A 16,326-nucleotide genomic window follows, 5' to 3' on the forward strand; every position below is an offset into this window, starting at 1 on the left:
TTCTGCAGAGACCTGACAGAACTGGCTGATGGGAGGACAGGGAGACACGAAGAAGAAGATTTGTGGGAGGAGTGGGTTGAAGGAGGTGAGGAGTTCAGTTTTACAAGTATGTCTGAAATGACGATCAGACCTCCAACTGAGGTCGTCAGGTTGACAGCTGGATATTCCAGTCTAGAGTTTGGGGAAGAGACTCAAGCTGCAGGTCGATGTGGAAATCTTTGATGGACTGAGATATTAAAGCCATGAGGTTAGTTGAGATCACTGAGAGGGTGTGTAGATAGAAACTGTCTGAGGACTGGGTCCTGGCACACTCCAATGCCTGGTGGTCAAAGAGTATCCAACCAGAGAAGATGAGAAAAAGCAGAGTTCAGAGTCAGAGAAAAGCCAGGAGCGCGTGGTACCCAGCAGGCCAAGTGCAGGAAGCGTCTGGAGCAGCAGAAGTGATGCGCTCCACCAAAGCTGCAGATACCCTCCTCCCTGCCTTGTTTGTTTCCTAGCGCTTATCGCTACCTAACAGAGGACATCACGAATATAACAGAAGATTGGGGACAGGGAAGGTAAGGCAGCATGGACAGCATCTACACACTGAAGTCAACCAACCATTTCTGCGGTGAGCAAATGCAGCAACAAGCTACTTAGACACGCGCAGGGAAGTACTAGAAGGAACAGTGTAAAGTTGAGAACAGGACTCACGCTCAGAGTGTAGAGGGGAGATGACTCCTGTGTTTAAGTCATAACTTTTAAAACTGTGTCTCTATGTAACACTGATTAAAAAATGAAAACAACCAATCAGAAAATACTAAAATCCACGAGTTAGATGCCTAGTTCGCAGCCTAAGGGCTACAAATGTATGGCTGGAGGCCGGCAACTCCACACACTCATTGAAGTGTTATTTACACACCGAGCAGGTTTGCTCTACATTCTGTGTCCTGTATCTTTTCAACGAACACACTGCTTTCCTCACCACAGATCAAAGGCATTCCTGAAATTGTAACAATGCTTAATTACTGAGGATTTGATCATCCTGTTGATACTCAAAGTACACTCACTACTCTGCGATCATCCATGTAAGTTCTTAACTTTAAACGTAGCACCTCACTCTAAGCGTAGGAACCTTTATGGGAGTTGAATTAAAATTGTACCAGGTTACTGAAGTTATTAGAATGCCTTTGCAATAAACCCCTTTCTGTACGGATATAACGTTGTTTGCAAGCCTTTCTTCCCAACAAGCTGGGGTTCCCTGGAAAAAGATAACGAGCACTAGTCATCTTCAGACCTTGGTATCTAGCGCAGGCATCGATATAGGTGACAATAAACAACATTTTCTAAGTGCTTTGTCTGTGCTAGACACTGCTTTAAATACTTTACATGTATTTTCACTTAATCACTACCGGGAAACGGTAGCGTTGTGGTTTCTGAAGTTGGCACTATTACCACTGCATCACAGAAGATTAATCTAAGGCACAGAGGTTATGTAATTCTCAAGGATGCACATAGAGCGAACAGCAAAACTAGTATCTGAAGCCAGGCAATCTTTCTCTAGAGCTCCGGCACTAAACATTTACGTAGCATATCGATAAATGTTTGTTGATGAAATCATTGAAAGAATGAATCCAGTGGCTAGTGGATTCTTATTATAGCTAGTGATAGAAAATAAAGTCATCATGTTGTTTACGAATCTCTACTTGGAGGGCTGTTTCTTTGAGAATCTCACCTTTTTCTTTTTGTTCTGGATCATCTGTTTTCCGATTTGTTTCTGAAAAGTAAAGACAAAACAAAATGAGTACTATGAAAGTCATCATTCACTATCTCAAAATGGAGGACCAGATTTAAATGAATTCGAATTGATATAATTTTAAAAATATTTCTGGGCAAACATTTCAATTTTCTAAAAATCCTAAATTCTTTACACACAAAATTTGTTGTAAGATATTAAGATTAGACTCCTTTGGGTTAGTTATAAAAGTCCCCAGGCAGTAACTGGGTTTGAGGGGCCAGGCCACTGTTTCTCAGTTAAGAGAGAGTTGGCATGAGTTACTGCCACCTCTCAGTGCCCTGTGAGGGCAGAGGCAAGTCGGGGTAGGTAGAGGTCCTCATGCAAGCTTACTCAGCATTTTGTCTCCTGAAAACGTAAGATTGCTTTGTAAAAGGTACCGAGTGCTTTCCAGCATTGAAGTATGTCACCCTACTGAGATCACTAGCCACATTCCTCTAAGCACTTCACACATAAGGGGGGAGCCCCTGGGGACCTGCACTGAGCCCAGGTGTGCCGGATGTAGCTCACCTGCTGAGGGGCCAAGGTGGGCCTGAGAGCCCACCAGTGCCAGCCTTTCACTGTTAATCAAAGTTAGTCTCTCTCTCAGAAATGGGGTTACCAAGCACAGTGAAACCCATCAAGAATCTAGACCCGCCAATGAATATCCATCTCACAGGGATGCCAGCAGCACCATGACCTGCCTATGGGTTTATAACCAAACTCTGCATTTATAACCTCACATCTGTCCTACTGTTTACTCCACATTAGGATCTAGGGAATTGTCAAGGCAGATCAGTCAGTTGATTATAGTCCCAGCAGGTACCTATCCAGTTTGGGGGTATTTCTAGGAACACGTGTATGTGCATGTGTTGCCATGGGGCTGGGGCAGTTTGGGAAGCATAAAAGTCACAGGTTCTGTCCTTCCCCACAGCAGACATGAGGCAACAGACAAATGTGGGTGCAGCCCAGGCTGGGAGCAGGGAGGCAAGCCCAGATCACTGGAGTTTTTGGTCCCCAGTTCCCCACATTCATTCATGTAAAACATTTCATGATTTGGAGGTGAGAAGTATGACACAGGCTTCTGAAGTAAGGAAGAAATTTTTACAGGTCAAGCATATTTCTCCTTTGAGACCTTAGGGGAGAGGATGGGAACCAACTTCAAAAGCCAGTGTGCTAGGCTTCGTGCTAAGCACGTCTTACGTGTCTCTTGTCCCAGATCCCCTACGGGGAAAGGTCTTATTTTCCTCTCTGTGCAAAGGAGGAAGCAGGGGATGAGAAAGTAGAGTGTCAAGGTCAGCAGTTTACATCCCTTCAAAGCATATGATCTTCCCACTGTGCCCTTCTGTCCCTTTCTTGAGAGAAAAATAAATACTAGAGAAATGCAGGTCTTGACTTTGGCAAAGAGTGGGTTTTATAAATTTGACTGCCATACACTTTTAGGCCAGTGCAACAAGGGGGGTACCCAGAACATTAAAAACAGCAACAACAAAAACGACCTTGATCCTTCTAACCGTAACCTCTTGTCATAAGTTAGGCGGCACACTATTTAATAAGCCATCAGGGATACAGGATTGAAGAAGTGTCCAAAATCACAAGGAGCTCTTTCAAGTGGTATCAGCAATGCCTGCACAGCCCCCAGAGGGCATTACCTGGTGCCCCCGTGTTCACTCTAGAATACCCTGAACCCTGAACGGCCTCATGCTGGCAGGCGGCTTAGCCTCTCTGACCCTCGGTTTCCTGGTCTGCAAGCAGAGATAACACCCCTCTGCTGGGAAAACTCAACTCCCCGACACGAAGCACTTGACGGAGTAAGTGTAGACAGTGAAAGTGAGTCTGTTCACCCTCAGTTTCTTTTTGTTTTTTTTTATAACATTTTATTTATTTTTAGACAGAGGGGAAGGGAGAGAGAGAAAGAGGGGGAGAAATACTAATGTGTGGTTGCTTCTTGCACACCCCCCACTGGGGACCTGGCCTGCAACCCAGGCATGTGCCCTGACTGGGAATTGAACCAGTGACCCTTCGGTTTGCGGGTGCTCAATCCACTGAGCTACTCCAGCCAGGGCAGCTCACCCTCAGTTTCAAGTCTTCTGAACAAAAACTTAAAAAGGATAGACACAGGGACTATTTATTTCATCGTAACCCTGTCCCTAGGAATTAGCATAACAATAAATGTTAAACAAAATAAATGTTACCTATTAGAAATAAATTAAGAGGATGAAAGTACTTCCTTGTGATTGTAGTCATGAAAAATGACATAGTATTCTAAAATATTAGTAAGTATAAAATGAATCAGTTTTATTACGTAACAAATAAAAATAATACACTTCAGAATAATGACAATACAGAGATGAATTCTTCTGTGTTTTATTGCATTCAAGTAACATTCAACAGAAGACATTTACATTATTTTTAGAAAATCCATTGATGTTGCCCAGCTTGGCATGTATTTTTAATGACAAGGCTCATTAATTCAGAGTTAAAAAGTATCTGAAGTTGACCACAGCATAAAGAATCTCTATTCCAGAGTTCTAGAGATCATTACATACAAAAATTCAGTAGAATTTATTTTAATCATTTATCTGTTCTGTCACTCCTAAATTTCCCCCCCAAAAGATTATGGCTTTATAAAAAGTAGTGTTCTATAATTAATAATATGAATTAAGAGCTTTATTAGAATTTGAGCAGCAACTCTGTATTACCCATGTCACAGCTTTAGAAAATTATTGCTTTTCTTAAGAAGGGGTTTTCTTATATGGTGTTTTGTTACACATTGGGTCAGCATGCATAACTTTCTACATTATAACTATGATCTATAATGACAAAAAAATCTCTTTGATTGGAACCCTAAAAGCAGAAAAGAAAAATCATCTTATCATAAAAACAATGTTAACATAATCAAGAGCTATTCCCTGGCACATAAATGAAACTATTTCTATGTCTTTTTATCCAGCTCATGGGCCTTTGAAAAGGATATTGTAGCGACCTTCATTTTCTCACAGGTGAATACTTCATCACAGCAACTCTCTCCGAGTCACAAATAAACCACATTAAAAATAGAGGGAACTTCAGTGTAGAAGGAAAAAGGCTCGTGCACTGTGAAAAAGCAGCAGGCATCGGGCTCCGTGGGCGCTTCCCACAGGTGCTAAGTGAGCTCGGCTGCAGGCGAGTTACTGACCTTCCTGAGTGAGAGCACTGTGCGAACTCAGTGCTGTGAGAGCAGGATTTTCATCAGTCAAGGGCAAAACAACCTTTATGTTACACACCAGGGATTTGTATAGGTTTTCTAAAATTTCAACAAGTATTCACTGGACAATTATTATAAGATCAATATGAGGTGCCAAAAAGCATCTTGGCATGAGGAAACAGGTCGTTTCTTTTTCTCTAGGCCTTAACAAGGGATTTATATTCCCCCTCACTTTGAAAAAATAAATTAATCATAATAATTTAAATCTTTCACTGAACTATTCATTGTTCCTATCTAATGAGCTAAAAGCTGTAAGACTATCAAATATTGAGTTTTACCCTGAATACTCCAAGCCACAGTAGACTTTATTTTTTAAGGATATTGGTGCAGATATACACAACTCGAATCTTCACAGCTACTAAGGACCTCTATTAGTGTTTTCACCGGCGCTACAGCAAGGAGGCCCTAACGGGTTTAGACCCCGTTTAACGCAGTGTGCACATCAGTACAGCATAGTTAGTTTAATTCCTCATGATATATATTAAAACCCTGCCAAGATAACTGCTGCTATATCATCAATATAATTACTAAAGGTTGCCTGCAAAACACACATTAATAGAGGTAAGTCTAAAAGATGTGTCACAAAAAGGAAATAAAAATAAGAAAAGAAATATAATGGAGTCACTACTGCTATCAAAAAGGACATGCAGGAATGTAACATTACATGTAACTTTTGTTTTTATAAAAAAATACATGAAATGCCAGGGGACTGTGATTCACTGAAAACAGCTTTAGTGTCCACTCCCACAGATCTCGGTCTGCTCTGTAACTACTCCACAAGAGCTATCACAGCCGTCTTTTGGAGCGTTTGGTTAGGCTGGTCCTCCTGGGGCAGTGGGGGCAGTCTGTTGGAAGCTTTAAGTATCTGCAAAAGTAAGGGGAAATCTAAATTAAAGGACCAACCAGACATAGACTATGAAACTGCTTCTTTTCTTTTGATTTTTAAAAACACACCAACTGAAGGGAATGCTTTTTTCACTTTTGTGTTGTTGTTTTTTTAAGGGCAACTTGGTAACAGAATAGTTAACTACATAGTGAAGTTCTGGTTATAACTTGCAAAGCTGTTGATGAAAATCTAAGGCTCTTTAGAGCATCTGAGAATTAAAAGTGAATTTAAGAATGTCAAACCTTTTGAGAAATACAAGCATGAATTGTTTTCTTCCATTAATAATTCCACTGTGTTAAAATAATAGAGAAAAAATCTAATATGGTATTTGGAAAACAAATATAGAAAGGATTTCCAAGGAGCAACTGGATATTATATGCTGCAGTTTCAATATATTATTTTAATAATTTTATGCCAATTTTTAATATAACTGACAATATAAATGGTTGGTAAAAAAAAGTATACACAAAATTTAAAAAGAACTAAAATTCATTCCTGTGCAAATTTTTACAAATACCTTCTCATTTTAAACTTCAGTATTGGAATCATTTTACTCTCACAGCATTAAATTTATGTTACAATTGGAGTAGAACATGAGCTGACAGGCAGAAAGGCCCGGCCACCTGCTGATTCACTTTCTAAAGCTGGGTTGTAATTCCCCTTCCTCGCTCACCTACCCAAACACCCAGAGTCATCTATGTACATAATATGTATATTGGTATATGTGTGTGTAAACAGAAATTGTTGTCTAAGAAGAATAATTTGGTGCTAGGAATTATATACAGACTTTTATATACCCAGTGAAATGACTGTTTATATCCACCACAGACAGACACAAGAATATTCAGAGCAGGTTTCTTCAAAAGAGCCCAAAACTGAAAACATTCACTACAGCCGTCAACATAGAATAGATTTTTTTAAAACGGAGTATATTTACAGTGTTTACCAATAAATGAAACCAAAATTATTTTACATAACAATCTGATATACTACATTAGATTAGGTAACAAAGTGGATGAAACTCAAAGGCAGGATGTGGAGCAATACAAACTAGTCACCAAAAGGGTATATATATATATATATATATTTTATTTACTTATATATATATTTGTGTGAGTTCATTTATGGCTCTATTTAATTAAATTTAAAAGTAAGCAAACAGATCTGTAATGGTAGAGGTGAGAGCAGCAGTTACCTGTGGTGGGGCTGGTACTGAGTGGGAGGAAGAGGGAGAGATTTCTGGGGTGCTCGAAGCATCCTGACTAGTGGGTTCAAGGATGTTTATCCATATACAAGTTTATCAAAGAAGTTCATCAACATTTACGTACTTGTCTGTATAAATTACACAATAGAAACAGTTTTAAAAATGAGCTTGACTTTAGGTTTTCTTAGAATATGTCCATTAGGTATACTGTGAGAGGAAGAAGCATTTCTGTAACCCGTGCAATTAAAAATACCTTGGGCCCCGGCTGGTGTAGCTCAGTGGATTGAGCGTGGGCTGCAAACCAAAGCATCGCCGGTTTGATTCGCAGTCAGGGCACATGCCTGGGTTGCAGGCCAGGTCCCCAGTATGGGGTGTGCTAAAGGCAACCACACATTGATGTTTTCACTCCCTCTCTTTCTCCCTCCCTTCCCCATCTCTCTAAAATAAATAAATAAAATCTTTGAAAAAATACCTTGAAACTATGGGGAAATTTTCAAAGTATAACGATGAGTAAAAAAAAAAAAAAAAAAACAATGGAAAAGCTCAATTATAATTTTGAATCCAAAAATATGTTCCTAAATATTTAAAGGTGACTCTACCCAGAAGCGGTTCACCAAGTTGCAAACACAACGTCCCCCAAACCAGGCCAGTCATCTCTCTATGACTGTGTCTTCCTGCCTTCTCTGTCTCCACCAAGGTTCCACTGTGCGTCCATTCGAGTTAGGAACACAGGGATCATCTTCCACTCTTACCCATCAATCAGCCCCCTCTCCCATCAAATTATTTACAACTGTGATTTCTACTAAATCAATCCCCCTCTCCATTGCTTCCACCGCATTTGCAGATTAATGCACCTGCCCCTTTATTAGTCTCCTTTCAGGACAGCTCTTTTCAAATCTGGATTTGATCACGTGACTCCTCTGCCCAGAATTTTTCAGTAGCTTCCTGTCACTTCTAGCCCCGTCTTCAAAATTTTAATCATACGTGAAACCCTCCAAGCAGTGATGCCTACCGGATTCTCCACCGTGTCTTCCGACACCTTACGTGGCATGCCATCTGGTCTTAGTTCTGCAGGTTCTTCTTTCCCTGTCCCCCTCCACCAGCCCCTGTCACTCCTGTCAGCACCCCACAACTCAGGTCTATCACAGCACATGGGAGGCGCTACCTCACCCCTCATCCCCAAAAGCTGGGTTGGGGGTCCCCCCCTCTGTGTGCTGCACTGTGTTCGACTCTGAGAAGTTAACAGCACTAAACTGCTTGCTGTTTTTACTCAGCAGTATGTCCACAGGACTATGAAGCACTACGAAGCAGGGACTGTATTGCTGATCATGTATCTTTACTGCTCAGTGCAGGGCCTGGACCATAACAGTCGCTCAATTTGTATTGCTTGAATTAATGAATGATCAACTCAGTAACAATAATATGCACATTAGGCACTTTTTATACCAGCTAAGACCACTCTGGCTGCCATCCTAAAGCTTGTTATGAGCCTCACTGGTCAGCGTTAGACAATGTGGCTGACAGGAGAGGCATGAGTAAACGTTCTGGAACAATGCCCTGGAGCGAAACCCTCACCACCACCGCAGCACTAGACAGGCGACGAAGTTCAAATGTAACAAATGGACTGGTCATCTCCATTTCTCAGAGAGACAGCAGCAGCAGAGCCACCAGGAAACAAGGATGCTCACAGACCTCCACTGTGAACAACATGATCAAAAGTCACAGAATATACAATTAACCTTTTTTCCTGGCAATGAATGACAGAAAAGTCTTGATGCAACCAGTTAGTCAAATGATTATAAAGTATTATTTGGCAGGAAACTTTACTCTGATAAATTTCCCCAGTGATTCCTTCATAAATCATTCAATTTGGGTTACATATGTTCAAGCTGTCATGTTGCTAGAAATATGCTATATAATTTCAAGTAAAAATATGAGTTTGAGGAGAAAGGTGAAAATCTAACAAGCAGCAGGGATTTCAAAATCAATTTTAAAAGGTGGCTTTTCAAATAATTGATTTTTAATATCAGAGTGATTAATTCTTAGGATTGACCTTTTACATTCTTGCCAGCAAAACACTTAAACTTTAGTTTACACATATAAACAAGAGATAGCAAAATTTAAACTACTGGACAAATCACTTTTTTTCTACAATGAATCATAATTAATCTTCAACATTTCTGAGTCCTAACATATAATAATATATAAAGAGAAAAATGCCACAACACATCTTTAGTTTTATCAGACCAAAATAACCCTCCAAACTCATCGGCTTGAACTTCTGGTCAAGATGGTGGCCCAGGCAGACATAGCTCACCTCTTCCCACAACCACAACAAAATTACAACTAAAATATAGAACAGTCATCACTCAGAACCATCAGAAATTGAGATGAATGGAAGCGGAATTAAATCGAGTTTAATGCCACAACTATGGAATTCAAGAAAGCACATCCATCCAGACTAGTAAGAGGGGCGCAGATGTGGAATGAGCTGGTTTTACACTATGCATGGTAGACAAAAATTCAGGACGGATATTTCGAGAGCACGGAGTCCCTGCAGCACAACAGGGCCCCCACCTCAGGGTTCCAGTGCTAGGAAGATAAGTCCCCACAACTTCTGGCTGCAAGAACCAGTGGGGACTGAGTCAGTGGAAGAGACTTCTGGAGACCCAAGCAGTTCCTCTTAATGAACCCCACAGACTCACCCACTCAGACTAATTGCCTCTGAGCTCCAGCACCAGGGTAGCAGCTTGAAAGGCACCAGTGACATAAAGGAAGGAACTGAGGTGTCTGGCATCAAGGTGCGCAAAGGCCATTGTCTCTTTTCTAAACCCTCCCCACACAGAGCTGGTACGTGAGTGCCATATCTGCGACTCCACCAACCTGGCTAACACTGTTTCCCTGGCCTTGGAGATACCCAGACACTCCACTCAACCTAACTTACAGGCCCACCCAAGCTGCTTTTCTATATGAATGGTTGGTCTGGCTCACGTTGCACTACTTCCTAAATCCTCTCAAACAAGCAACAGCTGGCCTCAGTGAGCCCCAGGCCTGGCACTAGCAGCAGCCAGTCTAGATTCACAGCTTGGCTTCACCTGAGAATCTCTAAGCCCAACACAAGTAGCAAGCATCTCAGACTGCTTTATAGCTCAGGCATGGTGACCTGGGCAAAACACAGGTGGGGGTTGATTTTGCACCACTTAGGAAACCCTAAGGCCAGTGCACCCTATTGGAGAGCTACAGACCGTGCCAGAGTACCAGTGCCCCTGTACAGCTGATCCTCCATGGAGGGCAAAGATTGGTAGTAAGTGGTCACAGCCAATTCTTACAGCTGACTGGCCTGGGTAAAGCCCTCCCAGTGATCTGCCAACAGCAACCAAGGCTCAACTACAGAAGGAGCATGTACTCAGAACACAAGGGTACATTTTGGGTACCCAGGTTAGGTGATAGGGGAGGCTGTACCACTGGACTTTATAGAATACCTACTATATTAGACCACACTACCAAGACACGGAGTCAAAGCAGCTCTACCTAATACACAGAAACAAACACAGGGAGGCTGCCAAAATGAGGAGTCAAAGCAATATGGTCCAAATGAAAGAACAGATCAAAACTCCAGAAAAAGAGCTAAACGAAATGGAGATAAGCAATCTACCAGATGCAGAGTTCAAAACACTGATTATAAGGATGCTCAGGGAACGTCATGAGGATCTTAGAGCATAAAAAAATCTAGTCAGAAATGAAGGATACACTAATTGAAATAAAGAACAATTAACAGGGAAGCAACAGTAGAGTGGATGAAACCCAGATCAAATCAATGATTTGGAGCATAAGGAAGGAAAAAACAATCAGAACAAGATAAAAGAATCAAAAAATGAGGATAGTATAAGCAGTACAACTTCAGTTGAAGTCCAACATCTGAATTGCAGGAGTGCCAGAAGAAAAGAACAAGAAATTGGAAATCTATTTGAAAAAAATATTGAAAGAAAACTTCCCTAATTTGGTGAAGGAAATAGACATGCATTTCCAGGAAGCACAGAGTCCCAAGCAAGATGGATGCAAATAGGCCCACTCCAAGACACATCATAATTAAAATACTATAGGTTAAAGATAAAGAAAGGATCTTAAAAGCAGCAAGAGAAAAGTGCCTATAGGGGACTTGGCATAAGGCTGTCATCTGATTTCTCAAAAGATAGTTTGCAGGCTAGAAGGGATTGGCAAGAAATATTCAAAGTCATGAAAAGCAGGGACCTACAGGTAAGATTACTCTACCCAGCAAAACTATCATTTACAATTGAAGGACACATAAAGAGCTTCCCAGACAAGAGAAAACTAAAGAAGTTCATCATTACCAAAGTATTATTATGTGAAATATTAAAGGGACTTATTTAAGAAAAAGAAAATCAAAACTGTGAACGATAAAGTGGCAAAAATACATATCTATCAACAATTGAATCTAAAAGAACAAACTAAGCAAACAAGAACAGAGACAAAACTATGGATACAGAGAGTGTTTTGACGGTGGCCAGAAAAGAGAGGTGCTGGGGGAATGGGTGAGGAGGTGAGGGGATTAAGAAGTACAAATTGGTAGTTAAAGATAGCCATGGGGATGTAAAGTACATTATAGGAAACAGATTAGCCAAAGAATTTAAACGCCAGGGACTTGAACAATGGTGAAGGGATTGCCTAAGGGGGTGGGGCATGCTGGGTTGGAGGGGGACAAAGGGAAAAACCAGGATAACTCATAGCATAATTGATAAAATGTAATTAAAAAAACTCATCAGCTCTTATATTTCATCTACTTAAAATCCTCTAGACCACAGCAGCTGAGAGTGTGAACTCTGGAGTTAGAGTGTAAGGATCCATCTCAGCTCTCCCACTTGTCAACTCGCTGACTGCAGGCAGGTTACTCCGCCTTGCTATGTATGAATTTTCTCATCTGTAAAATGGGAACAACAGCATGTCTACCTCTTGGGCTACTGGGAATATTAAATGAGTGATTTATGTGATGTGCTTAGAAGAGCTCCTAGATAGTGCTTAACGAATGTCAGTTTACATTCGTCCTCCGCTCGTGTGTTACGATAGTAAGTTCCTGTCCCAGGGAATTGTCACACCAATAAATATATTACTATAAAGTTAATAAGAATTTTTAAGACTGTGTAACCGCCCTGGCTGGGGAAGCTCAGTGGATTGAGCACAGGCCTGTGAACCAAAGGGTCACTGATTCGATTCCCAGTCAGGGCACCTGCCTGGGTTGTGGGCCAGGTCCCCAGTTGGGAGTTTGCAAGAGACAACCACACACTGATGTTTCTCTCCCTCTCTTTCTCCTTCCCTTCCCATCTCCATAAAAATAAGTAAATAAAAAAATCTTTAAAAAAATAAAATCTTTTAAAAAATTGCTAGAACTGAAAAAAAAAAAAAAAGACCGTGTAACCTACTCTTAGAATGATCAGGGAAGGCAAAGTAATCAGCCATTAAATCCCGAGCGCCAGGAAACGGGGAACTAATACCCAACATTTTTCAGAGAGCCACAATTTGAGTTTTTCACTAAATAAAAGAACTCTGAAGATTGAAAGGCAGCAAGGTGACAGGCCGTACAATGGGTGTGCCCATAGTTTTTGCAATCACATACATAATTAAACGCTATTACAAAAGCAGTCAGCCTATTCTACAAAGAGATCATGAACACAGATTTATGACCATCATTATTTTTTAAGATTGAATAATAAAAAATTTCATACAAAGTTAAGATCAAGGAGATAACGGAACTAAGCAAACCAAGTGCAATCATTAAAAGTAACAACTGCTGGCTCTTGGCCTCATGTTCTCTCCCACGAGGTCAATCGTGCAGTGGGCCAATCGAGACTTTATGACACCAAATGACAGACTACAACTTCTTGAGCACATCTTTCAGAATCTGGCTTCTCTAAATCCACCTGAAAGATCAGGCTAATTAATTACTAAATAATAACCATAGCCACCATTTGCTGACAGCTTATTATGTATCAGAAAGTACGCATATTAATCATATCTTCACTTTTACGTGCTTTGGTAGTTAAATATCTCATCTGAAAACCACTTTACTCCGGCACCCAACTACTTGGTATTTCATAGTTAGTTATGTTCCAAGGAAATTCTGTCTATACAACACAGAAATAAAAGCACAGGACTTTTTGGTCAGAAACTTATTACCTTTCATATCTTCACTAAAGTTAGGTCAGTATTTTAAAAAATATACACTGTAACTGGAAAAAAGTCCATGTTCTAGCAAACTCATCATTTTAGGAATATTTATAAACCAATTTTCCTTAAAGGAATAGGTAGTATCAAAATGCAGATTCAGTCATTTGCTCTGCCTCCTCAAGACAGAACAAGGCACTCTGGCCCATCACTCAACAATACTGAGTAAACCACAAAAGGAGGACCGAAATATCCACCTTCCTTGCTCCGTGTATCGTTCCCGAACACCAAATATATATAAGCCCAGCAGTCATCATGTAAAACATTAATTTCTCCACGGATCTCTTTCTCATTCATATTATAATGCTAAGAACTCAGTTCTCTTAAGTATCTGTGCATATTATTACAAATGCATTGGGTTGGCCAGAAAGTTCATTTGCTTTTTCCATTAAATGGCTCTAGTAGCACTTGTCTTTAACTTTATTCAAAACAATTTTGTTAGGTGGTATTGTGACAATTGTCATATCAGTGTGCATTTTAAAAAAACTTATCAAAGTTGGTGACTTTTTAGGTAACCATTTTAATCTTGAAGATGGAAGAAAAACGCAACATTTTTGGCATATTATGCTTTATTATTTCAAGAAAGGTAAGAACACAACTGAAATGCAGAAAACGATTTGTGTAGAATATGGAGAAGATGCTGGGACTAGTCAAACATGTCAAAAGTGGTTTGTGAAGTTTTGTGCTACGGATTCTCACTGGACGATGCTCCACGGTGGGTAAACCAGTGGAAGGTGACAGCGGACAAATAGACACATTTATTGGGAACAGTCAGCGTTATACCACACAGAAGAGAGCCAACAAACTCAAAACATCCAAATCCACAGTTACTGGTGAAATGAAAAATGCGTCTTGTATTTTACGGAAAAAAACTAAATGAACTTTTTGGCCAATTCAATATATGTTATGACAAGTATCAACACTTAAAACACCCAGTCATTCATTCAATAAGCAAATAGGAGCTGTATATAACTAAAAATATTCTTTGATTACAAAAGTTTTTTTCCCTTGAAATTTAGTATGCAGTAAAGTTTTGTAGGCATAATTATGTCTACCAAAATCAATAGTAATGCATATTATTGCTACAAAGTTCACATTAAGCATAATGTGAAAAACATGAGTAAAAAAATGAATGAATGATGCGAAAAGGAAAAAATGGAAATAAAACACAGAAACAAGAAGAAATACACTTCGGGGAAAAAAGTGTTGGAAAATCTTCTCTTAAGAAAACATTTTTCCCACTATGAGAACAGGAGGTCTATACGGTACTATCTGATCGCAGGCACAGTTAATGTCATCTCTAAAATGCACTGGAAAGCACAGTCCTTGGCTGAAGTGCTCTTCCCATTCCTCACTGATGAAGAGAAAGAAGGGCATGTGGGGAAAGGACTGGAATGGGTTAACAGGGGGCTGAATGGAAAGATGGGGGGGGGGCGGTGGCAGACATGTCTCAGGCACCCTGGAGCGCCATGGGGCACTAAGGATGCTCTCAAGGAAGGTGGGGGAAAAGGAGGAAGAGCAGTGATGTCACAAATTTATGTACTAGTAAACGTTCATCTTGAGGCAGTTTTGATTTCACCTCATCCACCAAGTAGCCTGTCAGTCAAGGAAAAAAAAAAAAGCCCCAAACCAACTTTACTGCCACCACATGAAACAGCAACAATCATTTGGGACTTTCATCATTAATAGCCTTCAAATTCTAGCTCAAACTCTGGTGCATATTTTCCATTACCTTGGGCTTTGGCTGACTCAATCAAATCACAGAAAAGTTTCTTTTTAAATTTAGGTATAATTAATCCTTCTCTCTCAGGCATTTGACTTTACATAGATATATTTCATTCGGCTTGTGTGAACAGCAACAGCAAGCATATTTTAAATTCAGCATAAAAGGAAAAAGCGATAAGTCTGACAAAAGGTCATACCTGGTGGTATTTCCTGCTGTTCCTCTGCTGGGGACACTCGTGCTTCTGAAATAAATGGTAACGTTACAATCTATTACATACTGCTGACCGTTTTTAACCTACAGATTGCTGATACTTAGGTTACAGTGATTATTTTTACAGACTTTCCCAAAATTCAACTGCAGTCATTATAAAAACATTAAGTTCTTACACCATCACAACAAAGAAGAATCAGCTATAAACTGCAAACTGTTGTACATGTTTCAAGTGTTCTGTACAACAGACGGCAAAATTATCTGCCTAACTGACTAACCCCCAAACCCACTGCCAGGCGAAGGAGATGTGAACTAAAGCCTAGGTTTTCAGCAATTCTGCATCAGGCTTGATAGGAAAGCAGAAGAAAGACATCTAAAGTGTCCTGTTTCTTCTTCAAAAGTTTTAACTTCATAGCTCTAATTTTAATGTGAATAAAAGTGCAAAGAAATTAAACTGAAATAGAATTTAAAAACTAAATCACTATACTCAGTAAAGGTTTTTGAAAAATAACATTCAAGATAACATTCTANAGACGGCAAAATTATCTGCCTAACTGACTAACCCCCAAACCCACTGCCAGGCGAAGGAGATGTGAACTAAAGGAGATGTGAACTAAACTTCTTCAAAAGTTTTAACTTCATAGCTCTAATTTTAATGTGAATAAAAGTGCAAAGAAATTAAACTGAAATAGAATTTAAAAACTAAATCACTATACTCAGTAAAGGTTTTTGAAAAATAACATTCAAGATAACATTCTAAGACTAACCAAAAATGTGGATATGAATTTTTAACATCTTATATTTTCCCCTGGTTGCCTCAACCACTTACAACTGAAGCGACTGCCATTATCACCACCCAGCTGTATATAACACATTGCTCTAAAGTTGCTCTCTAAAATAACCGTACATCATAGATTAAAATCTTAATGTCTAACACCCACGTGACCTTAATCTCGAGATGAGATTAGAGTAGCTTTCCTTTTGCTCCAGAAGATTTGTAAAGACTCTAGTTTAAAGGGGGGAATTTCTAATAGCATTTTCTAAAACTCAAAGTGTTTAG

The 16,326-nt window shown here is 39.9% G+C and overlaps 1 protein-coding gene across 1 annotated transcript in view; it reads right to left on the bottom strand.

Moving 5' to 3' along the window:
* The window catches only part of ASPH (aspartate beta-hydroxylase), a 179,017-nt gene that overhangs the window by 105,607 nt on the left and 57,084 nt on the right, over positions 1-16,326 (bottom strand). Inside the window, exons 12-13 of the mRNA XM_037058615.1 lie at positions 15,253-15,297; positions 1,715-1,756 (exon numbers count right to left, since the gene is read on the bottom strand). Of these exons, the coding sequence (XP_036914510.1) occupies positions 1,715-1,756; positions 15,253-15,297 (87 nt within the window). The remainder of the gene's footprint in view (positions 1-1,714; positions 1,757-15,252; positions 15,298-16,326) is intronic.

Source organism: Sturnira hondurensis, unplaced genomic scaffold (assembly GCF_014824575.4).
Source record: "Sturnira hondurensis isolate 20B ecotype Veracruz unplaced genomic scaffold, ASM1482457v3 Scaffold0010128, whole genome shotgun sequence".
Lineage (NCBI taxonomy): Eukaryota > Metazoa > Chordata > Mammalia > Chiroptera > Phyllostomidae > Sturnira > Sturnira hondurensis.